The 25,877-nt window shown below is 61.1% G+C and overlaps 2 protein-coding genes across 3 annotated transcripts; one reads left to right on the plus strand and one right to left on the minus strand.

The window, feature by feature from the left end:
• Positions 1 to 26: 26 nt before the first annotated feature.
• Positions 27 to 7,138, minus strand: AEBP1 (AE binding protein 1). The gene is made up of 21 exons (XM_004582503.2): positions 6,602 to 7,138; positions 5,454 to 5,828; positions 5,243 to 5,320; positions 5,086 to 5,157; positions 4,890 to 4,997; positions 4,736 to 4,813; positions 4,276 to 4,353; positions 4,089 to 4,169; positions 3,949 to 4,002; positions 3,547 to 3,656; positions 3,330 to 3,469; positions 3,038 to 3,122; positions 2,805 to 2,949; positions 2,629 to 2,714; positions 2,353 to 2,476; positions 1,935 to 2,131; positions 1,678 to 1,857; positions 1,196 to 1,547; positions 978 to 1,117; positions 793 to 892; positions 27 to 709 (listed from the first exon to the last, which is right to left on the minus strand). The coding sequence occupies exons 1-21, from the start codon at positions 6,843 to 6,845 to the stop codon at positions 135 to 137; spliced, it is 3,402 nt and encodes a 1,133-aa protein (XP_004582560.2). The 5' UTR covers positions 6,846 to 7,138; the 3' UTR covers positions 27 to 134.
• Positions 7,139 to 18,090: 10,952 nt separating this feature from the next.
• POLM (DNA polymerase mu) lies at positions 18,091 to 24,404 on the plus strand. Of its 2 annotated transcripts, none has more exons than XM_058678348.1 (11): positions 18,091 to 18,279; positions 18,842 to 19,025; positions 19,253 to 19,351; positions 19,430 to 19,600; positions 20,453 to 20,524; positions 22,238 to 22,358; positions 23,322 to 23,454; positions 23,555 to 23,666; positions 23,750 to 23,995; positions 24,081 to 24,164; positions 24,267 to 24,404. In XM_058678348.1, the coding sequence occupies exons 1-11, from the start codon at positions 18,092 to 18,094 to the stop codon at positions 24,351 to 24,353; spliced, it is 1,497 nt and encodes a 498-aa protein (XP_058534331.1). In that variant the 5' UTR covers position 18,091; the 3' UTR covers positions 24,354 to 24,404. The 2 variants fall into 2 exon arrangements, with proteins under 2 accessions (XP_058534331.1, XP_004582321.2); XM_004582264.2 differs by having other exon boundaries at positions 23,564 to 23,666; positions 24,267 to 24,403.
• Positions 24,405 to 25,877: the final 1,473 nt, after the last annotated feature.

The raw sequence follows: 25,877 nt of genomic DNA on the forward strand, positions 1-25,877 counted from the left end.
TGTGCTGCCAAGGATAAGGCAGTCGGTGTCACGAGCTGGTTTTATTGGTGTGATGTGGGCTCCCCATGGTGTGGCAGGAGTCCCTGCACAGGCCCTGGGCTGCTCCCTGGGCCCAGGCCAGGCCTGGGCAGCTCTCAGAAGTCCCCAAAGTTCACGGTGTACGTCTCCACAGTGGTGAAGGGGAATGTGGGGCCAGTGGCCTCTTCCTCCCCCCACTCCTCTGGCTCCAGCTCCTCCAGCTCTGTCACCACTTCTGTGTAGGTCTCGGTCTCTGTCTCCTCCCAGCCTGCTGAGGTTGGAGGCAGCAAGTCCCAGGGCGCCAGGGTGGGGATGGGGGTAGAAGTAGGGACGGTGCCTGTAGTTGGCATAGGGGGCGTTGGGCTCACAGGGCCTGCCGTGGTCTGGAGGCGTTGCCGCCTCATCTGCTCCCGCAGGCGCAGCCGCTGCTGTAGGCGCTGCCTCTGCATGCGCCGCTGCTGGGGAGTCATGGGGCGCGAGGGGTCAATGCGCAGGATGGGCCGGTTTCCGTTCATGGCCATGATCTCCCGGATGCGCTTCCAGTTGGAGCGGGCCAGCACGAAGTTGCACTGGGTGGCCCCGATGTCATAGTCCACGTTGCAGGTCTTAGAACTGGCTGTGTAGCCCTCTGCGTGTGCCGTCACGCGGTATTCCCCCGGATTCAGGATGCGCCAGTAGTCACCTCCGCTGGCTGCCATGGGAGGGAGGGGGGACTGGGTGGGCTGCCCCCAGCCCCTCACCTGGGGAAGGCAGGCCAAGGTGTGACCCACGTACCTGTCTTCACACCGTGGTTGATGCCACTCACAGAGATGGTGGCATTGGCGATGGGGATGCCTTGCTCATCTGTCACTACCCCCTTGATGCCACGGTGCACCTGCAGAAAGAAGAGGTGCGTGTGGAGGGCCCACGCCCAGGCCAGGGTTCAGGTGCCCCCATAGCCCCATGTGGCCTGGCCCCACCTGCTCCATGAAGGTGAGCAGCGCCTCCTTGTTGTTCTCCCACTCACGGGGCAGCTCGCTTTCGTGGGGGAACTTGTCGCAGCCCAGGTAGATGGAGAGCTCCAGGCAGTTGGTGTGCAGGTAGCTGAAGTCATTGATGGCTGGACAGGGACAGGCAGACCTGTGTTCAATCCTGCCCTGAGCCATGACCCTCCTCCCGACCCCTCTGGCCGACTCACTGCCTGAGCGGGGTTTCCACTTGGCCCCATTGACGATGCCTGTGCCACTGGTGTAGTCCTGGGCCTGGCACCCACCCCGGTAAGGCTCCGTCATGGTGAGGTGGGCAGAGGCAAAGGAGATGGCCAGCCAGCGGAAGATGGCGTGGTCAGGGGTCTCCTGGGCCTCAGAGACCTCGTCGTCATCTTCACCCCGGGCAGCTGCCATGGCTGCAGCCAGCAGCTGCTCCTGGCTGGGCGTGCGGGCCATGTCGTAGGGGTAGGACACGAGCCTCTCACCTCCGTTCAGATTTGCTCCCAGCACAAAGGGGTTCTTCTCCATCCAGGCGATGATGGCCCGTACCTCCGTGGACACCTGAGGCAGCCAGGGTCATTGTGGCACCAGCACCACCACCGTCCCCTCACACAGCGCCAATCCCCTCTCATGCATGCCCCTCTGGCTGTCCGCCAGCCCCTGCCCTGTTAGCAGGCTGCTGCTGTCTCACCGTGGCATCAGGGGACAGGTAGCGCTCGGGGATGGGCAGGTTATTGTTGGGGACCCGGTAGGGGACCCATTTCCTCTCCTCAGCTCCCCAGAGCACGGTGTTTAGATCTGGGAAGTCCTCAAAGATGTCAAACCCCTCCTCCGTCCACAGTCCCAGCGCCCAGTTCCCAAACTCGGAGCCCTGCGGAGACAGCCAGCCAACTCAGCAGCAGACCTGGCGCCGGCCACACGCTTCCCGCCAGGTCCCCTGCCACCCACCATCTGCGCTGCCACCTCGTAGCCGTCGGGGTTGAGGGAGGGCACCAGGTGGATGCGTGTGTCCTGCACCAGGCTGCGCACGCGGGGGTTGCCATCTCGATACTCGCGGCACAGGTACTGCATCAGCAGCAGCAGCAGCTCGCGGCCCAGCACCTCATTGCCGTGGATCCCGGCTGTGTAGCGGAACTCGGGCTCCCCTGCGAGGGCAGGGGCCGTGGCAGCCACTTAGACAACCGAGGCCTGCTAGACACCACAGGACAGACCTGTGCCCCAGGTGGCCAATGCCTCTCAGAGCTGGACCAGTTACAGCGCCAGGGCCTTGCCTGAGCCCACAGTGGGGGGAGGAGGCACAAAGCCCTGTAGGGGTGGGGCAGAGGGGAAGCCCTGGTACCATCATGGCCATGTCTGCAGGCCTTACCTAGCTCATGTTCCCCGGGGTTGTCCGAGATCTCCATGGCGTAGATCTTGAGGCCACGCGAGCTCTTGCCCAGGCTGTATGTGCGTGTGATGGTGGGACACTCCTCATTCACCACCTTCATCAGCTGGGGCAGGATGTCAGGTCACTGCTGGGGCCCCTCCCGCTGCCTGTCTCCTGCGTGTGCAGGGACAGATAACCCCTGCCCGTCCCAGGCCCTGTCCTACACAGGAAGGCCAAGTCCCTGGACCCAGCGGGCCTGGGACACGCACTCCCAACCTGGCGCATGTCCTTGTAGCTATGGTGCCGGAAGTCCAAGTCGTCTGTGACCACTACCTCGTTCTGTGCATAGTAGCTGTAGACGGCTGTGGAGGGGTACAGGGCAGAGCCCTGAGCCTGCTGCTCAGCACCCAGGCCAGCCCCAAGCCCTACCCTCAGCAGGCCCCAGCACTCACGGGACACAGGGCAGCCCAGCACCTCGAGGCGCATGCACAGGCTCCCATTCCAGGTGAGTGGGTAGACACGGATGAAGCGAGCCACCACTGGCTCTGGAAGTTCGCTCAGCACGGGCGTGTCCTTGTCCACGTTGCCGTGGAAGGTCTGGGGAGAGCAGGCCTCAGAGCAGCCCTGCACCCCTCTGAGAACCCACCCTGCCTGGGAGAGGGCAGATGGGGGGCCTGGCACCCACCATCTCCTCATAGCCGTTGGTGTACATCACCCATGTCTGGCTGTCGTTGCTAAAGCCCAGGAAGAAGGTGGTCACGAAATCGTCGCTGTGCGGGGGCAGGACATTGGTCAGCTGTAGGCCGCAGGCGCCCCTTGTGCCACCCCCAACTGGGCCCCAAGGACCTGGAGGCTGTGGCTATGGCCAGGACTTGTCCCTGACCTCTGGCCTGGCAGGCATGGGTAGGCCCCTCGCTGGCCTTCCTGGTATCCCACAAACCCCACCCACTTCCTTGGGGTCTGCCCTGGCCACGCACTGAATGCTGGAGTCCCGGCCCTGGGTGATGACGCCCGTGAAGCGGGTTGTCCTCCTGGTGTCCACCTCAAGCCACTGGGTCTGCGACTCATCCTCAGCACACCAGGCCCCATCGTAGTAGTCATCCTCATTGGCACCGGCCTGTTGGGGGGTGGCAGGAGGCTGAGCCTGGGCCCAGGAGCCCCTCGCCCCACTGGGATGACAGCTAGGGTACCCACCTGCATGTTGAGCCGGCCACGCTGTGCCCCCAGGCCGTGGCGGAGCATGGAAGAGGCACGGATCTGGTTGTCCTCGATGCGGTGGGACTCCATCCCGATGGGCGGGCACTCTGGGGACACACACATACAAGCCGGGCTCACAGCTCACCCCGCCAGACCCCAGGCAGCTGTGACTGCTCCAGGCACGGAGGCTCACATGACATCCTCAGGACAGGGATGCCTGTGGTGGTGACACAGGCCTTGCTCCTCCCCTGTTGTCCCCTGAAGCAGATGACCTTGGGCCAGAACCAGGCTGCTACTTGATGAAGCTGCCGCATCCAGGGACACCCCTCACCCCAGGACAGAAATTGCACAGCAAGAAGGGGCTCTGGGCACCCCCACCCCTGCCTGACTCCCACTCACTGATCTTCTCTGTGGGCGCCCATTCTTCCTCCAGTTCCTTGCCCTTCGAGGGCCCTGGGGGCACAAGGACAGGAGGTGATGCCAACTCCAGGCAGAGGGAATCCCTGGCCTGCCATCCCCAGCCCGGTCCAACCATGCACCTTGGGCGTCCTTGCCCTTCTCCACAGTCCACTTGTCCTCCGTCTCCTCCTTGGGGCCGCCACCCTGCTTTTTGGGTTTTTCTGGAGGATACAAGGCAAGAGGCTGGTCATCCAGCCCTGGGACTCTGTGGGCAGGGTGCGGGGAGAAAGGGCCGGCCCACTGCAGGGACTACCACGTCCCACTCACTCCGCTCCTCCTTCTCCTCGTGGGTGTCCTGCTCAGCATCAGGCTCCGGGGCCGGTGGGGGCGGGAAGTAATAGTCCACTATGGGGAGACAGATGGCTGAGGTAACAGCCACAGAGCCAGGGGTGCAGACAGCACAGCACAGAGAGGCGGGGCGTGTGCCCACCTGGCCCTCACGAGGGGTGCAGGCAGGGAGAGGCCCCAGGGCTGAGTGGTGACGTGACAGCAAGCACCTGGGATGGGCCGGAGAGGGGACTTGAGAGGCAGACAGGGACCTGGGGCAGGACCAGGTGAGGGCCTGGCAGCTGCTGCCTCGAGTGTGGACAGACCAGAGAGGCGGGGTGGGCCTCAGGCGGGGCCAAAGCTAAGCCAGGGCAGGCTGGGGGAAGGACAGCAGGTGGGGCGAGGCAGGCTCCTTCTGGCCCTGACCTTGGATCACATGTGCCTCCCATGCGGTACTCACTGTCATCATAGTTGGGGATCACAAAGCCATCCCCGTAGTCAGGGGGCAGCGGGGGCAGCAGAGGTTCCGAAGGGGGCTCTGGATGAGGGGAATGGGAGAGTGAGGCACAGCCTGGCCCTGGCTGTGGCCTTCGCCCTGACCCCTGGCCCCATACCCTTATTCTCAGCTTCCTTGGCCTTCTCTTCGGGGCGCTGGGGCCACAGCCGCTCGGGCCTCTTCCTGCTGGGCGGCTTGGGCTTCTTTTGGCGCCGGATGTACTCAACTGCAGGCAGGCGGGCTCTGAGCTCGAGCCAACCCCCACCTCCTGCACCCTCCAAGGCGCCGCCAGCCGGAACCCCAAGCCTGCTCACAGTCCTCGTAGTCTTCCCGCTCGATCTGGTCGTTGTAGTCCAGTGTGGGCACCTCTGTCTCCTCCTCCACCTCTGAGGGGACAGCACCAGCCTGATGACCAGGCCCATGCTCCTCAAGGAAGCCCCTTGGGGGCTGGGGCAGACGGCAGCCACTCACCAGGCCGTGGCTCTTGGGGCTGTCCACGGGCTGCCGACTCCTCCTCAGGGCTCGGCCAGACATGTGTGGGGGGCTCACCTGCAACAAGAGGTCCCAGAAGGGGCAGGTAAGGGGGCCCCACGGAGACAGCGCCCAGGGTACACGGCTGCTGTCTCCGGAGCACCCCCTCACCCTCGCTGCTCTACTCAAGTCCACAGGCGCCCACACAGACCTGCCTCCCAGAGCCGCTCCTCCGGGCCGGGGCTGGGGGGCGGGGGCAGGGGCCACTCCGGGGGTTCTGAGGGGGCTGGCACAGAGGGCCTCTTCCCTGCCAAGGGCCTCTTAATGGCCTCAAGTGGCTTTTCCTTGGGTTTCTTGGTGGCCTTGGGTGGCTTCTCTTTGGGCTTCTTGGTGGCCTTGAGCGGCTTCTCCTTAGGTTTCTTGGTGGCCTTGGGTGGCTTCTCTTTGGGTTTCTTGGTAGCCTTGGGCGGCTTGTCCTTGGGCATCTTGGGCAGCCTGGGAGACTCCTCCAGGGGCTGTTTGGTGGCCTTGGGCGGCTTGTCCTTCTTCCCTCTCTTCCCTTTGTCTTTGGCCTTTTCTGGAGGGGCTGGCCAAGAGGCAGACAAGTTAGCAGAACTCTGCCCCATGGTAGCCCTCCACCCAGGAGGCCTGGGATGTCCCTCGCCCCTGGCTGGGACCTGACCTGAGCTTGAGTCTGCCAGTCACAGGCTGTTAGCACCATGACTCGGTCCTCATGGACAGACCCTCACCCCCAACCAAAGCCTCTAAAGGGGAACCCACAATCCACTCTGACTGGGAGGGCACTTTCTGTGCTAGACTCAGCACACACATGTGAACCACCCCCACCTCCCAGCCAGACCTGGGGAGGGAGTCGGCCACGGGAGAGTGGGAGATTCAGGGGTAGGGAGCATGAGGGCGCTTGGCAATGACAAAACGGCAGCTAGCCAGGTGAGGGCAGTCAGGCAACTGTAGGTGCCGGTGCCGCGACCCCGGGAACGACGGCGCCTCTCAGTGTCCTGAGAACAGAATCACCAGACCCTCCGCCACACTGGCTGCCAGGAAGACCGCCAAGATTTATGGACGCGGATTACGTAAGCTCCCCGCGTGCCTGGACAATGCCTCACCTCGGTAATTCTGACGAGCCCGACTGCCTCTGCCACCTGCACGCCTCCTGGGGCAAGGGTCCCCAGCAGGCCCTTCCCCACCTGCTCTCCCGGGTCCAGAGGGACAAGCCAAGCACGAGCCCGTTGTGCTCCCCGCATACAGGCGGAGCCCGCGGGGTGGTGACGGCTCACCCCACATGCACGTGTCCCGCAGGCGCCCAGCCCCGCAGGCCCCTCGAGTCCCGCCCCAGCTCACCTCCAGCGGCCGCCCCTGGCCTTGCCCCAGCCTGGGCTTTGCGGCCGCGCTGGGTGGGCTCGGGCGGCGCCGGGGCCTCCACGTCGTCCTCCGGCGGAGTCCCGGGCCCCAGCTCAGAGAGGAAGCCCTCGAGGAACTCCTCGATCTCGTCGTCGGTCAGCACCGTCTGCGGGCACCCTCCGGGGCACAGCGCCAGCAGCGCCAGGAGGCCGCCAAGCAGGGACGCGGTGCGCGCCACCGCCATAGTCACTGAGGGTCCCCGGAGTGGCAGGAGAGGTGACCCGAGGGGGCGCAAGGGGCTCCGGAGGGAGGAACCTACAGGGGTGCAGGGGAGGGGGGACCCGACGGGTGCAGGGGGCTCCGGAGAAGGGTTCCTCGGGGGTTGCCGAGTCTGCGCGCGGCTCTCCGGGGCCGACGGGGGACTGGGCGGTCCGGGATCCGCGGCCCTGGCGGCTGTGCACTCCGGCCCGGCGTGGTGAGCTCCCGTCCTCTCCAAAGCGCTGGCTGCGGCCGGGGCGCGCCGGGGCTTCCGGAGCTGGCTCCCCACCCCCAGGGAGGAGGAGGAGGAGGAGCCGGGCGCCGACGGAGGGGCTGCGGGGGGAGGGGGGTCGAGCCGGTCGGCGCCGCACTCTGGGCGCTGGGCGCAGTGCGAGCTGCAGGGATGTCCCAGGACCCGGAGGCTGGCACCCAGGACACAGGGACTGGGGAGAGGAAAGGTAGGAGCCCCACGCCCTTACCTCACGTTGCCTCCGGGGCCTGCCCACCCCCATTCCTCACTTTTTGTGGGCCCTTGCCTGACAGGCCTGGGTGTCCTCTGTGCTGTCACATAGCCAGCCACTCAGGGCTGTGTGGTACTGTGAGACGGCGGCTCCCAGTCAGAGGCAGGTGCAAAAGTTCCCTCAGAGGTGCTGGCCCTGACAAAGGAGCTGGGCGAGGGCACCCCCCCCCCCCCCCGCCCCGGACGTGAGCCAGAGTCTGTCACAAGAGCTCTGGCCACTGTCCTGTACTGCAAGTGCCAGTGTGAGAAGTTGTGCCTGGCGTGGGCCGTGAGCTTCCCCAGGGTGAACCTGGGCCAGAGCTCGCTGGACCCCCTGCGGGAAGGAGCAAGCAAGAAAATGCAGCCGAGCCCTGGGTCCAGGTCAGAGGTGGTCAGCAGGAAGCCAGGGTGGTCCATGAGGCTCAGGGATGAGATCAGGTGACAGGATGGCAGACAGGGAAGCACCGAGGAGGAAGAACAAGACAGCTGTGCCAAGACCTGGTCCTGGTCACCGGGTCTCCCCTGGCCTTCAGAGCCCTGCCCTTCCCCCAGCCCTGCCTTGTCCCTGGACTCTCCGAGCAGCGCCCAGGGTCAGGCTCCCACACCCTGGCCCAGCTTGCACCCTTGCAAATGTCTGAATCATCGCCCCTGCCTGACTGTTCTGGGAACTCACTGTTGTCCCCATGGCTGAGGTGGGAGGGGGCAGTTGGTGAGGGCTTCCTGGGAATGGCTCCCACATCCTCAGCCAGGGAAAACAGAGAGAGACTGGAAGAGCCAGGCGGTGGAGCTGGGGCGGGGTCTGCCTGGTACAGGGGCATTGCAGAGCCCAGGGAACCCCTCCTCAGCTGAGGAGCACAGGGCTAAGCCACACTGCCCAAGGGCACAGCCCAGGTCAGGATGAGGCCTGGATTCTGCAAGCCTCCCTGGGCCAGGAGCCTGGGGCTGGCAGAAAGGGCCTGGAGCAGAGGGCTACCCACCAGAGCTCAGGGTGGGGCTTCCCGGGCCCCTCAGGCTGTGCTAGAGGGCAAGGGCTGTGGGCACAGCTGGCCTCCTAGCCCCTTGGGTAGGGGAGGGAATGTTGCCAACCAGATGTGAGTCAGAACTTTGATTTCACCCCAGTCTGATCAGGAAATGCCAGGGAGGCCATGCTGCATCACCCTATGGCCCTGACCCTGACCGCTATGGGGTGGCTTGTGGCCAGCGGCTGTTGCAGACAGCGTGTTTCTTGGGGCAGCTCTAGCCTGGCCTTGAAAGGTGTGAGGATTGCACCTGACCCTGCCGCTCACTTGCTGGTGACCCCTGACCTTGTCTGCTGCTCTTCCCGCATACATACACCATGGGGCCCTGTCATGTGAACCTGCTTCAAAAGCATTTGAGAGGGATTCAGGGGTCCTGGAAGTAGGACCCTGGGATCCCAGACACTGCCCTGCCGCTGTCTTGGGTTAGCTTCCAGCAATCAAAGGAAAAAGGTCCAGACCCCTAGGGGGTTTCCCTTTTGTGTGGCCTAGGACATTGCCCTTAGTGGAGGGGGTGGCGCAGGAGGCGGGGCGGTCTGGGCTCTTGCAGACGGCATCTCATCAGCCCCGTGCCTGGCACAGCCATCTCGTGGCTCCCGGCAGCCTGGAACCCGCATGTGATTTTCCACAGGCCAGTGGCCGCGGCGAATTCCTTCCACTGACCGCAGGGCAGGCTGCGGGCCCAGCTGTGGGGAGCCATGCTGGGGTGGGGTCACACACCGCAGCCGGGGGGCCGGCGGCCAGCACCGATGAGTCAGTGTGCAGCCCTGGGAGCTGGGATGCGGGAAGGGGGCATGTGACCGTGTGAAGTCAGAGGGCTCTGGTGGCAAACCAGGTCGGCCCTGCCCCATGCTTTCATCCAAATTAACTCCAGACGCCTGCCTGCCTCGGAGTTGCCGGAAGGCAACCAGCCAGCGCACGCAGGCTGGGGAGTTTCCCAGCAAGCACAGAGGACTTGGGGGATGCGCATTGCACCCTCTGGGTTTCTCAGTATGCTGGCACTGGAATGCAAAAGCAAACAGCACTGAAGAAAAAGCTCGTGGGCCAAGCTTTGGGACCCTGCACCCGCATGGGAGACCTGGAAGAGGTTCCTGGTCCCGGCATCGGATCGGCGTGTACCGGCCTGTTGCGGCTCACTTGGGGAGTGAAACATCAGATGGAAGATCTTCCTCTCTGTCTCTCCTCCTCTCTGTATATCCAGCTTTCCAATAATAATAATAAAAAAAAAGAAGAAGAAAAGGCTCGTGGGCCTTGGCTTGGAGAGCAAAAACTGGGAGCCCCAATGGTGCCGATGGCCTGCCCTGAAGCTCAGACCAACCCGCAGCGAGTCCCGTTGCTCCCTGCCTTGCACTGAGGGCTGAGCAGGAAACGGGCAAGAATTTGCTGTGATGAGTCTGTACCATGGGGCCTGAGAAACAGCAGGTTTTTTATCAAGAGTAGCTGCTAAGGAGACTTCTTCCCGCTTGTAAAGCTCATTCAACTCCATTTCCACCTTTAAAGAGAGCTGAATGACCATTGACAGACAACCCATGGAAGAAACACGGGTGGCCGATGCAGGTCCTAGAGAGTTACTCCATAGACAGTTCCCCCACACCTCTCTCTCTCTCTCTCTCTCTCTCTCTCTCTCTCTCTCTCTCTCTCTCTCCCTCACACACACACACACACATTTCTGAGCTGTGTGGGTGTTCAGTCTAGCAGCTAGGATGCCCACAGCCCATACAGAGTTCCAGCTCCAAGCTCAGGCTCCCGACTCAGCTTCCGCAGACCCTGGGAGGCAGCAGGTGGTGGCTCCAGGGGCTGGAGTCCTGCTGCCACCCATGAGAGAGAACTGGAATGAGCTCATGGCTGCTGACTTTGGCAGCATCCCATGCCCAGCTCTGGCCAATGGGAGCATTTGAGAAGTGGGCCAGCAGATGGGATGGGAGCTCTCTCTCCCTGCCTGTCTCCAAGTTCCTATCAAACTGTACCACTTTTTCCGTATCAAACTTCCATAGCCTAAAGCCTCTGTGGTGCTGCGACTCTAGCCATCTGAGAGCTGCTGCAAGAAGAGCCCGCAGCCTGCAGGGTCAGCCCCTTCCAGCTCAGTTAGCGTCATCCACCAGGAGCTCCCTAAGGCAGCTGAGCCCCTCGGCTGGCTGTCATTGATGGAAAGTCCCAGCACCCAGGACCTCATTCCTGCTCACATAAACAAGATTTAGAGGTTGGCTGGCACGGCAGCCCAACAGCCTCCAGAGATTCTGGCTGCTTCTGCTTTTGCAGCTCCCTCAGCCCCAACATGTGGCGTCCTTCAGCATGAAATCCCAGGGAGTAGCACAAGTAAGTACCAACTCCAGGTCGGCCTAGTGGCACAGCAGCTTAAGATGCCAACTGCAATGCTTGTATCCCAGCTGCTCCACTTCCCCTCCTGCTTCCTGCTTGTGGCCTGGGAAAGCAGCAGAAGATGGCCCACGTGCGTGGGCCCCTGTACCCCTGTGGGAGACCCGGCTGGAGTTTCTGGCTCCTGGCTTCAACCTAGCCCATTTGGGGAATGAAACAGTGGATGACAGAGCTGTCCATCTATGGCCCCCTCTCTGTAACTCTGTCCTTCAAATAAGTAAAATAAATCTTTAAAAGGGAGAGAGAGAGAGACCCGTTCTTGGTGGTAGCAGTTGTGTTGCCAGCTGGCAAGTGAGGTATTCACATTCTCTTCTGTCTGCAAACCAAGCCAGGAGCTCAGCCAAAGCAAGCCAGAGGCAGGCAGCTGTCCCAGGCTGCGGGGACCCTGGTGTGCAGCTTGCACACTGGAGAGGGTAGCACCACAGCTGCCCAGGCTCTGTTCCCGATTTCCTGCAGGCAAGGAGGGGTTCTCCCACAAAGCCCCTGCTGTCTGCATCCCCCCACATCCATTGGCCGTTTCTGCACCCACAGCCCTGCAGATGCCAGGGTCCGTCTGTCCCCACTTGGGACTCATGAGCAGCGACCTCAAGAGAACCATGGTGCAGTGAGCCTGCAGGCCCTGGGAGGTGTGGTCAGTAGACAGGCCCACCCGGGTAGGGCGCCCTCCCCTGGTCGCAAGAAGCAGGCCCTTGTGCTCGGCATGAGGCGACATGCCCAGTCCTGGGAGGTGGAACCCATATGCCAGCGCCACAGGGAGGCCCTGGGGTCTGCTCTCCTGCTAAGACAGGTGGTTATGGCTCCCGGGGCTCCAGGGTGGAGTCCCTGCAGGGAGCAGGTGGCTTGTCCCAAGGCCCGTAGCCTGGGTGTGGATGGCCCACCTGTGCTCAGTTCTGGACTGGCTGTGGGAGCTCCATACCGCTGACAGAGGTCAGGGAGAGGCTGGGTGGCCATCCCTAGAACTGGGGGTGAGGCTCGTGGGGAAGGCACCAGGACAGACAGCAGGCAGGGGACTCCAGGGATACATACCCCGACCAAAGCCACCCTCAGCTATCCCTCCAGGCGGTGGCAGTCTGGGCCCAGCATCTCGGTGGGCCCTGAATCTGGGCTTCACTGCACAAAGTACAGAAGGCTAGGAGGTTGCTGTCGGCGAGCTTGGACCCCAGCCGGAGGGGGTGGTGAATGTTCTCTTACATAACCTGCTGGGCGCTCTGGGAGTCAGCTGCCCTCCAGATGGGCTGGCTCGACTGTGTTGCCGGCCCAGCCTTCCCGGCACACTGTCCCATCCCTGCACGATGGACATGAACGTCGCTCCCTGGGGATGAGGAGGGAGTTGCCAGGGCCAAGCATGGAGAGCAGCGTGATGGTGGGTGCCAGTTCAGACATGTGAGCACCACCCACCACTCCCAGCCCCTCATGTTCCACCTGGGCGTCCACAGCTGCTTCTATCCTCCCAGGGATGTCTCACAGAATATTTCTAGAAGGAAAGTAAGAGCCCCTCCTCTCCTCTCCCCTATTTGGAAGTTTCAGCCACAGTTCCTAACCTGGGGCACGATGCTGAACTCTACCACCTGCCATAGTCCTCACGGATGACTGGCTTGAACCAGGATCCAGAGGAGGCCTCATTGCTGTGGCTGATCCATTGCCCACCTCCATCCTAAGCCACTGGCTTCCTCCATCTCACTTACCCTTGTTTGTGAAAACCAAGTGGCCCCCACCTTTCCCCAGGGCATGCATTTTGCAGATTTCCTGATGACGTGTTCAATCTCTGACTTCAGTGATCATATCTGCCAGGGACGCGAACCAGGTCACCAAGCTGACTGCCCCAGAGGCATCTTGATGCTCCTTTCCCCGCGGTGACCACAGTAAGGATGCCTTCCACCTCCGCCCTGGTCTCCAGGGCCTCAGCTCTACAGGTCACAGGTGCTCCATCCTTGTCTGATGGTAGAGCCACCATGAGCAGCAGGGAGACATCCGGGTGCAGACAGGGTGGGCTTGTCGACCTCGGTGAAGTCTGGTGCTGTGGCTCTGCAAACAAGGATTCAGGTCGCTTAGGGACTTGGTAGTCTGAGACAGGAGCTAAGCCACACCTGTAAAGAGACAGAGATGAAGGGTCACCTCCCACAGGCCCTTGGAGGGGGTCTGCCCCCATGTGCAGGGGTCATGGTACACCCAGCACTCACACCTGCTCTTCTGAGGCCTCTGAGCTTGTTTCTCTGCCACCTTCCACTACTGGGGCCTCAGTGTGAGACTGCAGGTCTCTGGACACGGGGCTCCTCTGACTCCAGCCACTGAGCTGCACCTTGAGATCTGCCCGACTTGCGGAACTGGCAGTCTGGTCTTGGGATCCTCCTCCCTTGATTTCTCTGTAAACCTCATGCTGCCCCCTGCTGGCCGCCTCCGCCCCAGGCCGGGGATAATCTCCCTGGCTCTCCTCTCGCAGCAGATCCAGCCCACATTCCTGCCGGTCACCACCCCACTCGCCTGGGCCAGCCTGCCCCCGCCCCACCCCGCTAGGCCAAAAGGCCCCATTCCTGCCTCTGCACAAAAACCCCTCTCGCTTGGAGTCAACGCAAAGTGCTTCCCGGGCCACAGCCACGGGGACTGGGCCCGGCTTTCCAGTCCCCGTGGCTATAGCCTCTGGGTCCTCCTCTCTTGAGTCCACCAGGAGTGGCCTCCCCTTGCCCTGTGCCAGCGCCCACTGCATCAGGCCTCCTGTCCACGCGGTCTCTGCCACTCGGAGCCTGTTGTCACAGGCAAAGCCCACAGGAGGCACTATTGCTACTCCTTTCTCTGAGTCACTGTGTGTCCCAGCCAAGTCCCCTTGGCCATCTGCCTGTCATCTGACATCGTGTGTCCCCCATGATGCACTCCTGCACTTCAAGCACAGCTGGTCACCACAGGGGATCTCCTGGAGCGAGCAGTGTGGCCCTGGCTTCTCAGGTGTGCTCCCCCAGGGATCATCTTCCTGGCTGTCCCCTTTTCTCCTTGACCTTGACCCGCCGCTGTGCCAGGCAGCCTGTGGTTGCCTGTGCAGCCTCTCAGGACTCTGTGTTCCACAGGGAGCAGGAAGCTGGCAGCCATGTCCCTGTCTGTGACCGGCAGGAAGCTGAGGGCCACGTCCCTATCTATGATCAGCAGCAGGATGTGGAGACACCTAAAGAATGGGCTGGGCCCATTGTGCAAGAGCACAGCAGGGTTCCATTTTGCCGTGATGCAGACAGAATCATCTAGAGCAGGGCACAGAAGGCTCAGCAGCTTGCAGGAGTCCTGGTGCCCCCTACCACCAAGCCAACGGGAACACCTGCTGGGAACACCAGGAAGGCTCTGAGTAAGGATGCAGCACTTGCCTGCATCCTCCAGCCCAACCCTTGGGTGGCCGGGCGCCAAGGCCTTCTCTGCCCTCACCCACACTCCAGACCGCCCGCCGGGAGCCCTGAGGGCCTGCAGTTCTGCATCCTGCTCCCACAGAGCCTGTCCTGACCAGAGCTGCTCATCCCCTTAGCAGGCGGGTGAGGCTTCCGGACCTGGCAGACTTCCCACTGGAGCCCCAGGCTGTGATCCTTTGCTAGCCCAGCCACTACTCCAGGCTGCCCTCACCCCAGCACCAGGCTGAGAGAGCAGAGGCGCGCACGCCAATGCCCAGCACCCTCACCCCAGCACCAGGCTGAGAGAGCAGAGGCGCCCACACCAGTGCCCGGCACCCTTACCCCAGCACCAGGCTGAGAGAGCAGAGGCGCCCACACCAGTGCCCGGGGCCAGCAGCCTTGGCAGCCCAGGTTCAGCTATCAGCAGCTTCCCCCGCCCCCCACCACTGGCTCCGATGAATACTGTTGACAGGCTGCCTGTAGGGGTGGGGGGTGGCTAGGCCCCAGAGCAGGGCAGAGTCCTGGCCCTGTAAGGACAGGGCCCTCCTGGGATGCTTGGTGGAGAGTGGCGCTTGGGAGTGACCCCCTGGTCTCTGAGCAGGGAAGGGGAGTTTGCCCGAGAAGGGGAACTGCCACAAGTAGTTGGATACAAGCACACTCAAGCATGGGGGCTCATAGCAGACCTCAGCACAGGCTGTGGCAGCCAGAGAGGGTGCTGCGGGCGCTGTAGTCGCCAGAGCACCCATTCAGCAGGATGCCCGGCCGGGCAGGGACCAGTGTCGAAGGGGACCTGGGGTCGGGTGTATTCCCTGGAACCACCCACCCCAGCAGGCTCTGTGTCCCACAGAGCAGACAGCAACTTAGGGGAGGGGATGGCAGGGCAAGGGAGAGCTCTCCAGTTACCCTCTGGCTCAGGCCAAGGCCTTGCCTCTCACGGAGCCTCCCTGGCCTGATCCTGGGGGCTCTCAGGCCAGCAGAGCAGGTGCCTGGAATCCAACAAATGTTCTGCACTTAAAAAAAAAAAAAAAACTTATCTTTTAATTCCGTTTTTTTGAACTTTAAAAATAAATGTTATTTGAAATGTGTAGTGACAGAGAGCTCTGACGTACTGGGTCACTCCCCAGCTGACCGCACCAGCCGCACGAGGCCAGGTCTCCCCGTGGGGGCAGGGCCCAAGCACTTGGGTCCTGTGCTGCTGCTTTCCCAGGCCCTCGGGCTGAGCTGGACCAGGTGTGCAGCAGCTGGGGCTCGAACTGTCGCTCTGCTGTGGGATGCTAGTGCTACGGCTGGTGGCTGAACCAGCTGCTCAAGAACTCTTTTTTTGTTTTTTTAAAGACTTCTTTATTTTTATTGGAATGGCAGGTTTTCAGAGAGGAGTGACAGAGAGATCTTCCATCTGCTGGTTCACTCCCTAAGTGGCTGCAGCGGTTGGAGCTGAACTTGTGACAGGGTGAAAAATCAGAGTGAGTGCATCCAATGGCAACAGCCGGGTTAGATTGGTCCTCCTGCCCTGGGAGGAACCAGGTCCTGGGAACCGCCCCGTGAAAAGTGGAACCAATTTCCAAGAAGCTGAACTGGAACTGTAACTATAAAATTGTTAGTCTTGGCTCTAATCTGTGTATTGTGGTTTCTATGCCCTTGCTTGCTTGCTTGCAGGCATAAACCTTACCAGGATGTGGGTTTTTTTTCCCCTTAAAAGCTCACTGCCCTGGGCCCGGTGTGATAGCCTAGCGGCTAAAGTCCTCACCTAGGGCCTGGCACAATAGCATAGTGGATAAAGTCCTCATCTTGCATGCGCTGGGATCCCATATGGTCGCCGGTTCTAATCCCGGTGGTCCTGCTTCCCATCCAGCTCCGTGCTGTGGCCTGGGACAGGATGGCCCAAATGCTTGGGACCCTGTGCCCATGTAGGAGACCCGGAAGAGCTCCTGGATCCTGGCTTCAGATTGGCTCAGCTCCAGCCGTTGTGCTCACTTGGGGAGTGAGCCATCGGACGGATGATTTTCCTCTGTCTCTCCTCCTCTCTGTACATCTGACTTCGCAATAAAAATAAGCAAATCTTATTAAAAAATAAAAAAATAAATTGGCTGTAGTAGTCTTTTATATGGAGCATCTACAACAAGCCAACTCCAAGTCAGGAACCGGGAGGTCTCCCATGCGGGCGCAGGGTCCCCAGGCTTTGGGCCGTCCTCGACTGCTTTCCCAGGCCACAAGCAGGGAGCTGGATGGGATGTGGAGCAGCCAGGATGTGAAGCAGTGCCCATATGGGGTTCCAGTGCTAATGAGGGGAGGATTAGCCAATTGAGCCGTCACACTGGGGCCCTGTTCTTTGAAATAACGGTTGTACAAACAGAATGAAAAATGTCTGTACCACTTGTGGGCCCACAGGGTCCTGAAGACGCTTTCTTGTGCAGGAGGGCACTCTCCCACGTCCCCAGTGTGTATGCCACAGGTATTCCGACAGACACAGCCCCACCTTACACTGGAAGCAGTCAGGAAGGCCCACAAGGACACCCCTCCTGCATGGCACCTGTTGGCTCCCAGGCAGGGCTGGGAGCACTCCTGGATCCCCCACATGGTGACGGGAACCCACGTCCTTGGGCCGTCACCAGGAACGTGGGTCAGAAGTGTGGTATAGCTGCAAACCTGTCGGCATTCTGATGTGGATGGGGGACCTTCGTGGCTGCACATATGCAGGTGGTCAGGGCCCCAGCCAGCACTACTGCATTCTCAGTGCCTTCCACCTTTGTTGAACACTGCAGCTGCTATGCCCTGGAGGTGCCTGGGGGAGCCCCTCTGGGCCCCAGGAACTCTGCCTAGACCATACATTAGTTCCCCAGGGTGCTAGGACAACGCCCATGTCCAGGTCCCGTGCAAGGCAGTTGGACGGCTGGCCTGAGGAGAGCCGAGTGTCAGCACTCCAAAGCTGTGCTTTCCAGAGTGGGCACCTGGGCCTCTGCTGGGACCCAGCTCGGCCCTGCGCAGACATCACCCCACGGCCTCCGCTAGCAGCCTCCGCTAGGGCCCCCCGCAAACCACCGCGGAGGCAGGCCGTGCAGAAAGGGCCACAGATAGATGTGTCCATCCGTTCCATTTCCCCACCGCCCTCCCAACCCTGGAACTGCTGAGGCAGCACGCGGGGTTCTAGCCTCCCCTTCTTGGCCCATGGCTGCCAAATCAGCTTCCAGTGCCCTCAGCGCACGCCGGCTGGGAGCTGGGAGGTAGCTGGCAGTCTCTCAGGTGAAGGAGGAGCCTCTCTTGCTGCACAGGCTAGGTGCCCACCTCCTACCTGCAGCAGGTGTACCAGTGCGCATGGCGGCCTGTGCTCCTGCCCTAGGGCCTCCAGCTCTCAGGCCCTTGTGTCACGCTTTCCTGGCAGTTTCCAAGCTGACCGTCACATGGAAATCAAGAAAACTCCGGTCGCCTTTCTGCCAGGCCGGTTTTGGTTTCTTTTCCGGGTTTAGACGCATCACTCATCTGGAATTTATTTTGGTGTTAAAGGCACCAATTACCGTGGTTGCAAGATCGCCGACCCCGCCGCCATTCGGCTGAAAACCCCTGACGTGGTCCCCACGCAGGTGTGGGCGTTCATGGGTCGACTGGTCAGGGGCGCGCAGGCCGCGCTGACCCCACAGGTGAAGCCCATCACCCCCAGAGCCTGGACGAAGCCCCTCCCATGCCCATGCCCCGCCCCCGGCCATGACCACACCTCCCATGCCCAAGGCTCTCCTCCGTGCCTGGCCACGCCTCCCCAGCGCTTTTGTAGGCCACACAAGGCATCCCGCCAGGGTCATTTGCATAGGGGGCGAGCCAGCCTACATATTTGCATAGAGGCGGGGCCTCCGGCGTAGCCCGGACACTACAGCGCTCTGATTGGTTCCAGGCTCGCCCTAAGGCTTCTCTTGAACGGGGCGGGGCCCAGCGGGCGCTCAGCCCGGCTTCCGTCTTCCGCAGGCCTCCACGGGGACGCTCCCGGATGCTCCCGAAACGGCGGCGGGCGCGGGGCTCGTGTGCCGGGGCTTCCGCCGCTGCCTCTGCAGAGTGCCCCGTGCGTTTTCCCGATGTCGCCATCCACCTGGTGGAGTCGCGCATGGGTCGCACTCGCCGGGCCTTCCTCACGCGCCTGGCGCGGTCCAAAGGTTTCCGCGTCCTGGAGACCTGCAGGTGCGCAGCGCGGGGCATCCCCGGCCCTAGGTGACCCCCCATCCCGTGCCCAGCCCCCCAGGGCCGCTCCCGCGCTGCCCCGGCCTGGCGGGTACCTCAGCCCTCTCCGCCTCCTCCGGGCCGCACCTGCAGCTGGGTTCAGAATTGGCCCCGGCCTTTGGGGTCTAGAAGGATGCTGGCGGGACTGGAGTGTGGGCAGCGTCCAGCGAGGTGGAAGGCTCAGTGGCCTCCTCACCCCCAGGGTTGGAGCTGGGGCCGGTGCCCTTGCTTAACTGGGTTGAGGAAGTTCACACGTGAGGGGCTATGTCCCATCTGTTTTTGCACTGGCTCTGCAAGGTTGGGTGAGTCCTTGGCTGGAGTGGACCGGAGCCCTGGGCACCCTGCCCCACCTCCCCCCAACTCCTTTGTCAGAGGCGGGCTGTAGGATGGTGGGTGCCACCTGCTGGAGCAGGGACCTCAGTTCCAAGGGGCTGGAGTACAGTCAGCCTGGTGTCCCAGAAGGACAGAGGGCACTTGACCAACAGGAAGGGCCCTGGGCCTCCCCTGCCTTCTCCTTGCCCAGCCCCGAGGTGACCCACGTGGTGATGGAGCAGACGTCTGCAGAAGAGGCTGGCCGCTGGCAGGAGTGCTGGGCAGCGGCCGCACCCCCGGGCTGCCCCTTCCCGGCCCTGCTGGATGTCAGCTGGTTCACAGAGAGCATGGCCGCGGGACAGCCCATCCCCTTGGAGCAGAGGCATCAGCTGGAGGTGAGCTGGTGCAGTGTGGCCTCCAGGGCAGGGCCGTGCCAGCTTGGGACTGCAGGTTCTTTCAAGTCCATGGCCTCCGCCTGCCCCAGGGCTCCCCCTGCTGGGCGGGCCCTGCAGCCAGTGTCCCCCTGGCTGTGCTCTGGCTGGGCTCTGCCTGCCCAGCAGGGTGGATACCCCAGAGAGGCAGCAAAGACAGGTTCTGGTGACCTGTGCATTCCTGCCCACAGGTGCCCAAGCCAGAGGAAGGACCCCAGGGGCCACTGTGGCTGCCCACCTATGCCTGCCAGCGGCCCACGCCCCTCCATCACCACAACACTATGCTGTCGGTGAGCTACCGCCGGGGAAGGGTGAGGTGTGCCATATCGGGGTGAAGTGCCCTGTCCTTGCCAGCATGTCCCCTGCAGGAGGCCCTGGAGACCCTGGCAGAGGCAGCCAGCTTTGAGGGCAGTGAAGGCCGCTTCCTGTCCTTCCGCAGAGCGGCCTCGGTGCTCCGAGCCCTGCCCTGCCCCATCACAGCGCCGAGCCAGCTACAGGCACTGCCCCACTTCGGAGAACATTCCTCCAGAGTCGTCCAGGTAGGCACATGTCACCCTGGGCTGGAGGTGCCAGCACACTTGTAGTTTCCTGGCGGGTATCACCTGCATCAGGAAGGGCCGGCCAACCACTGATGCTCCCAGGAGGCCCTGAGCAGCCCCATGAGTAGTTTTCTGCTTTCTTTTAAAGAAATATTTATTTACTTGAAAGCCAGAGTTACACAGAAAGAGGAAGAGTGAGATCTTGCATCCATTGGGTCACTGCCCAGATGGCCACAATGGCAGGGGGTGGGCCAGGCTTTAGCCTGGAGCTTCTTCCAGGTCTCCCGCCTGTGTGCAGGGCCCCCAAAACGTGAGCCATGCTCCACTGCTTTCCCAGGCTGTAAGCAGGGAGCTGGGTCTGCAGTGGAGCAGTCGGGTGTTGAGCTGGTCCGCACTGGGATGCCAGCGCTGCAGGCAGCGGCTTAACCTCTGTGCCACAGCACTGGCCCCATCAAGAGTTTTTGAGGACCCCACAGATTGAGGTTCCCTTTTGTACACCTTCATTGCTAGGACACGTAGTTACAGGAGCTGCATGAAGTTATGGCTTTAGTAAGCAGATATTTATGCGCCCCAGGGCTTGCTACTCAGCTTAGAGATGGGCTGTGTTAGCCAGGACCCAGCTGCGGGGCTCCTGGCTTCCTGGGGCTCTGACCAGATCCCTCCCCAGCTCTGGCAGCGACCGTCTCCTGACATAGGCTCCGCTTCCAAGTTCTGTTATCCTGACTTCACCAAGCCCCCAGCTGCAGGGCCTGGGGTGCCTGGCCCCCTTGGGCTCTAGTCTGTCCCCCATGTTCTTGAGCTGTGCCCTGTCTGACCTGGCTGCCCAGAGCTTGGCTGTGTCACCTCCCATAGGAGCTTCTGGAACGCGGGCTGTGTGAGGAGGTGGAGCGTGTGCGGGGCTCAGAGAGGTTCCGGACCATGAAGGTGTGTGGCTGGGGTTGGAGGGAGGACAGGCAGCAGGAAGGCCTCGTGTCGGACATGGCAGCTGATGCCTGGGTTGCTGGATTCCAGCTCAAGCCAAGTTCAGAACTCACAAAGGGTGGGTGGAGTAGGCGCAAGAGAAAATAAATGGACCACTACAATTTCATGATCATAATGGACAATGCAAGAAAGCTGTCCCCTTTATTTATACAGAAGCAGTCACAAGCTCTGGCACAGACGTTTTACGGCATGGTCAAGTATGTGTTTCCCAGGATAATTCTGCCGTTTATTTCATCTTAAAGCAGGGTGTTATCTATCCTGACCCTGTGGTCAGGAAGTTCTCAATAGATGGTGCATATCAATCAGTAACACTTTCTAGGACTTAATCTTGAATCAGCTAGGGGAGGAAGTGCATCACAGAAGGAGGGACCTAAAGATCAAGCAAAGAAAACCCTAAACATTGGTTCCCACGACACCCGTGGAGTAAACACCCTACATTAGCCTTGTAATGATAGTATAAGCGTTCTCCAGCCCTCCCAGCCATATGGTCAAGGGGGGCAGCAGAGACGGCAGGGATTGTAAAAGGCCCTTTTGCCAAGAGTCATTCTCTGTTGCCTTCCAGCAACATCGACTTCCAGGCTCACACTGGTAGTAAAAACCCACACAGCAGTGGCAAACATTGCCTCAATGGATTACAGAATTCTCAGCGGGGTGGTCAGGTGTCCATGCAGAGGGAGGTGCACCTGCCTGCAGGTGGATGCAGAGACATCCGCAGGGCCCTGCCACGCAGCGGGAAATTCCTGGCGGCCTTGCCTGCAGGGGAATAGTTCACACACCCTTGTGTCCTCCACACCCACTGCATGGACCCCAGCACTGGGTCCCCCGACACCGTCTGCCTTACCTGACCATGAGTATCTTCAGGCAGGCCTTGTGCTGCCGACACCTGAAGGGAAGCCTTTCTTGGTGTCACCCGGCACTAGCCTGTCCTTGGTCACGGGTGCCACTTCCTTGCCATGCCTGGATTCCTGCTACTGCTGGCCACCTCATGCCTTAGTTCTGTTGGCTCTGACCCAATTTTGCCGCCTGGCTCGTAGCTGGGTTGGCATAGGTACAGCATGGCCTTGGGGAGGGTATGCTGTCCACCATTAATGAGGAGGCCTCAGCAGAAGGCAGCTGAGCCCTGTGGGGCAGCAGCCTATGGCAGGATGGGGGCCCTTGTGTTTAGGGCATCCAGCAGGTCTCCTGGGGTGCCTGTAGTGCCCAGGCAGGCAGACCCTTGGGATGGGGCACCCTTGGCTCCCAGAGATCCAGATGGGAGGAGGTGTGGGCGGCCACCCCTTCCTGCTGCTCTGCAGAGCAGCCCCAGGTGCTGGCTACACAACAGCCTTCTTTGCTTCCAGGCAACCAGGCTCCCTCTGCTTCATCCTGTGGGTCTGGGAGGGCTCAGGGTGGTCGGTCCAGGGCATGGGCTGTGGTACCTGTGGGAGCCCCTGTGTTGGGGGCCTGGTGCCAGTGCCTGCAACTCGCTGAGGCCTGGCAGGGCACACATAGTAGGGCTGCAAGTCCAGTGTCCAGCCCAATATCTGTGGGGCTGTGCCCGGGAGCCAAGGGCACTGCCTGGGTGGCCCGGGTTCCAGATGTGGGTTTTGGCTGCCAGGGGAGTGTGCTCCCCCGACCAGAGCGTTACCCCAGTGGGCTGTTTCTTCTCGCTCACAGCTCTTCACCCAGGTCTTCGGGGTAGGGGTGAAGACTGCTGACCGCTGGTATCAGGACGGCTTGCGAAGCTTGGATGACCTCTGTCAGCATCCCCGGACACTGACCTCACAGCAGAAGGCTGGTGAGCTCAAGGGAGGCTGTCTAGGGCTCCCAAGCCACCTGGGTGTGGAACATGTGCAGCCCAGGGCCCTTAGCGCTGGTGCACAGGGGGTGGGGGTGCGCAGGTGCCTGGTGGCCGCTGGCAGGTGGGCTGCCTGGGATCGGAAGAGTTGAGTGTTACTGTGCTCCTCTCCACTGTCTTCTGGTTAGACTCACCTGGGCCAGGGTCAGCTGGGGCCCACCTGCCCAGGGCCGTGCTGCTGGCTGTAGGTCTGTGGAGGGGTCCAAGTCATGCTGACATGACTGGGGGCCAACGTAAGTTCAAGGGGCATTAAACTGCAGTTGAATCTGTCACAAGGTGGGTGTCTATGGCCTTGGAACCCACTCAGGCTCTGTGTGTCACTCACATCTCTGCTGCATGGGGGAGCTGCTTGAGCTGCCAGTGGCAGCTGTGCCCTCCAGGTGGCCGGCCTGCCCTGCCCGAGGGCTCTGGGAGAGGGCCCCTCAGACTTGCTGCCTGACTCAGCTGTGGACAGAGAGCCCAGCGCTTCCTGTGCCACACCTCCCATGCCACAGGCAGCGAGAGTGCCAGCAGCGTTTTCCCGGAGCACCCACGACACCAGGTGCTGTGTCCCATGGCTGGGGAGTGGGCGGTGGCTGGTGGCACAACTGTCTTTCTCATAGTGGCATCTCGTGTCATGGCTGGGAAGACCACGACATTAGAAGGGACAACCTGCAAGTTGACTGTCCCTGTTGTATCAGTCCATCTGACTGCAGCACTGTATCATGAGCTGCAGCCCCAGGCAGGAGAAGCTGACTGGGAGGTGGGGGTGCAGGGCTTGGGCACCCTGCTGTCCAGGAGTACATTGGGGCCCTGGAGCAGAAGGGCTGGGCTGTGCCTCTGCCTCCCTGCCCTGTGCTGCTGGGAGATAGTGTGGTGGGGTGTCAGGACCGGCCATGTGAGGCTAGCCTCTGCTTCTCATAGGGCTCCAGTACCACCGGGACCTGAGCTGCCCAGTCCAGCGGCCAGATGCCGAGGCCCTGCAGTGCCTGCTGGAGGCAGCTGTGGGGCAGGCCCAGCCCGGGGCTACTGTCACACTGGCTGGAGGCTTCCGGAGGTAAGGGGAACCTCACATGTCCTCATGGCTCGGCTCCGGGCCTCTCCCCCAGCGTTGGGACCTCCTTGGAAGGACTCGCCCCAGGTCCGGTATCACCAAGTTCTCTCAGGGGGAAGTTGCTGGGCCACGATGTGGACTTCCTCATCTCGCACCCTACGGAGGGCCAGGAGGCTGGGCTGCTGTCCACAGTGATGAAAAGCCTGCAGGACCAGGTGAGGGTCTCCTGCCAGCTTCTGCCCAAGCCCCCTCCCCACACCTTGCCCAGCCTGGCCACACAAGCCTGCCTCCCTGGCAGGGCCTGGTCCTGTACCACCAGCACCAGCCCAGCCGCTGCGGGGACTCCAGGCACCTGCTCTGGCAGAGCCATACCATGGATGCCTTCGAGAGGAGCCTGTGCATCCTGCGCCTACTGCAGCCGCAGAGAGCTGCTGCTGGGGGCCCCTTGGGGCCTGGCCCAGCCTGGAAGGCTGTGCGGGTGGACCTGGTGGTGGCCCCCAGCAGCCAGTTCGCCTTTGCTCTGCTGGGCTGGACCGGCTCCCAGGTGGGTCGGGCTCCCAGGAAGGGGTGTGAGAGGAACCCAGGGCTGGGCCAGCCCTGCTCAGGGCAGTCTCCCTCCTGCCCTGCAGCTGTTTGAGCGGGAGCTGCGCCGCTTCAGCAGGAAGGAGAAAGGGCTCTGGCTCAACAGCCACGGGCTATTTGACCCTGAGAAGGTATGTCCTGACCCCTCCACTGGGGTGCTGCAGTGCCTCCAACCTCTGCGCCATCCCTCAGCCTGGCCTGGGCGGGGCAGCTGACGTCAGCTCCTGTTGCAGGGAGCCTACCTGCCCGCGGCCACTGAGGAAGACATCTTCTGCCACCTGGGCCTCCGTTATCTGCCCCCAGAAGAGAGGAATGCCTGAGCCTGCCCTGGTGATCCTGAGTGCTGCCCACCTGCTGGGGGTCGATCCCTGCAGAGCCAGCCTCATACCCGGCCCTTGGGTTCCTGCCCTGGCCAGGGACCAGGGCGGCCCCCCAGCTTGTGGAGCATGGCCTGTGGCCCCTGTGGCCAGTGTCCCCACCTGGGTTCTGCTGTTCTTGGCACAAGCCACTGCCTGTCCCCACCTGCTCACCCATGGCAGTTCCTAGCTAGGAGCCTCATGTGCCTGTTCCTTTCTGCCCAGCCTGCGGCCTCATCTGTACCTTGCTTGGGTATAGGGGTTTGCCCCCCGAACCAGACCACCGGATGCCTGAGAGACCCAAGTCATTCTGAGCAGTCTTCCTGCTGGGACTGCGATGACCTCGCTGGCCAAGCGTGACTGGGGATGCGTAACGCCTCACTGCCTCTCCTCCTGTTAGTGCTGGTGGCCCAGCGTGTCTGAGTACAGAGATTTTGTGATGTTCCTTTTCTTGTTCATCTGTTTGTTTACTGTATCAGTTTCTGTAACTCATGTTTGCTGTGCTGTTACCATAAAGCCTGGTGATTGTTGCCCAACTTCCTTGTGATCTTACAGGGGCTGTGTGCTAGTGTTTAGTTAATAAGTAGCTTACCTGCCTGCCCTGCAAAAGTTTTAGTATAAAAGTGCTTAGGAGGGCCTGGTGGCGTGGCCTAGCAGCTAAAGTCCTTGACTTGAATGCGCCGGGATCCCATATGGGTGCCGGTTCGAATTCCCGGCTGCTCCACTTCCCATCCAGCTCCCTGCTCGTGGCCTGGGAAAGCAGTCGAGGACGGCCCAAAGCCTTGGGACCCTGCACCCACGTGGGAGACCTGGATGAAGCTCCTGGCTCCTGACTTCGGATCGGTGCTGCACCGGCCGTTGTGGTCACTTGGGGAATCATCAGACGGAAGATCTCTGTCTCTCCTCTCTGTATATCTGACTTTGCAATAAAAATAAATGAATCTTTTTAAAAAAAGTGCTTAGAAAAACAATAGAATGTGCATTGGTTCACTTGCCTTTGCATCCCTGTGCCATAATGTTCTCCTTAAGAAATGGCTTGGCAACAGTTGACAATAATGGAAGTACAAAGAGTTTGTTTACTGCGCAGCTTCGAACTGCTGCCTTACACGGATGACGCAGTTTGGCTTCCCACCACATAAAGCGGAAAGTATACGGGGCATCTTCTAAAGGGAGACAAATGCTGTGAGCCCCTACAGGAAAATGGTTTGAAACTTATGCCTTATATTGCCACTTATAATCAGGGAAAGAAAATAGTTCAAAAAGATAAAAGGAAGTTTGTAGTGAAGGCCTTCCATTCAGAGAAAGGACTGCCCTGATCCTCCCCACTGCCCTTTAACAAAAGAACAAAAACAATTGAATAGGTACTAGGTGAGGTGATCAGTATATCATTGATTGTAAGATTTAAGAAAGAATCTATGACATATGCCTTTATAAACTTTTCATTTGTAAGTTTCTTTAAAATTTTGTATCCTTGATATTAGTTTAGGT

This window comes from Ochotona princeps, chromosome 20 (genome assembly GCF_030435755.1).
Source record: "Ochotona princeps isolate mOchPri1 chromosome 20, mOchPri1.hap1, whole genome shotgun sequence".
Lineage (NCBI taxonomy): Eukaryota > Metazoa > Chordata > Mammalia > Lagomorpha > Ochotonidae > Ochotona > Ochotona princeps.

Bases quoted from the DNA above. Each gene is read 5' to 3' on its own strand.
- AEBP1 (XM_004582503.2), bottom strand. From the start codon at position 6,845: ATGGCGGTGGCGCGCACCGCGTCCCTGCTTGGCGGCCTCCTGGCGCTG. The intron at 5,321-5,453 runs GTCTGTGTGGGC...CTCTTGTTGCAG, and splicing joins GGAGCGGCTCTGGGAGGCAG to GTGAGCCCCCCACACATGTC. The intron at 893-977 runs GTGGGGCCAGGC...TTCTTTCTGCAG, and splicing joins TGCTCACCTTCATGGAGCAG to GTGCACCGTGGCATCAAGGG.
- POLM (XM_058678348.1), top strand. From the start codon at position 18,092: ATGCTCCCGAAACGGCGGCGGGCGCGGGGCTCGTGTGCCGGGGCTTCC. The intron at 19,601-20,452 runs GTAGGCACATGT...CACCTCCCATAG, and splicing joins ATTCCTCCAGAGTCGTCCAG to GAGCTTCTGGAACGCGGGCT. The intron at 23,996-24,080 runs GTGGGTCGGGCT...CCTGCCCTGCAG, and splicing joins TGGGCTGGACCGGCTCCCAG to CTGTTTGAGCGGGAGCTGCG.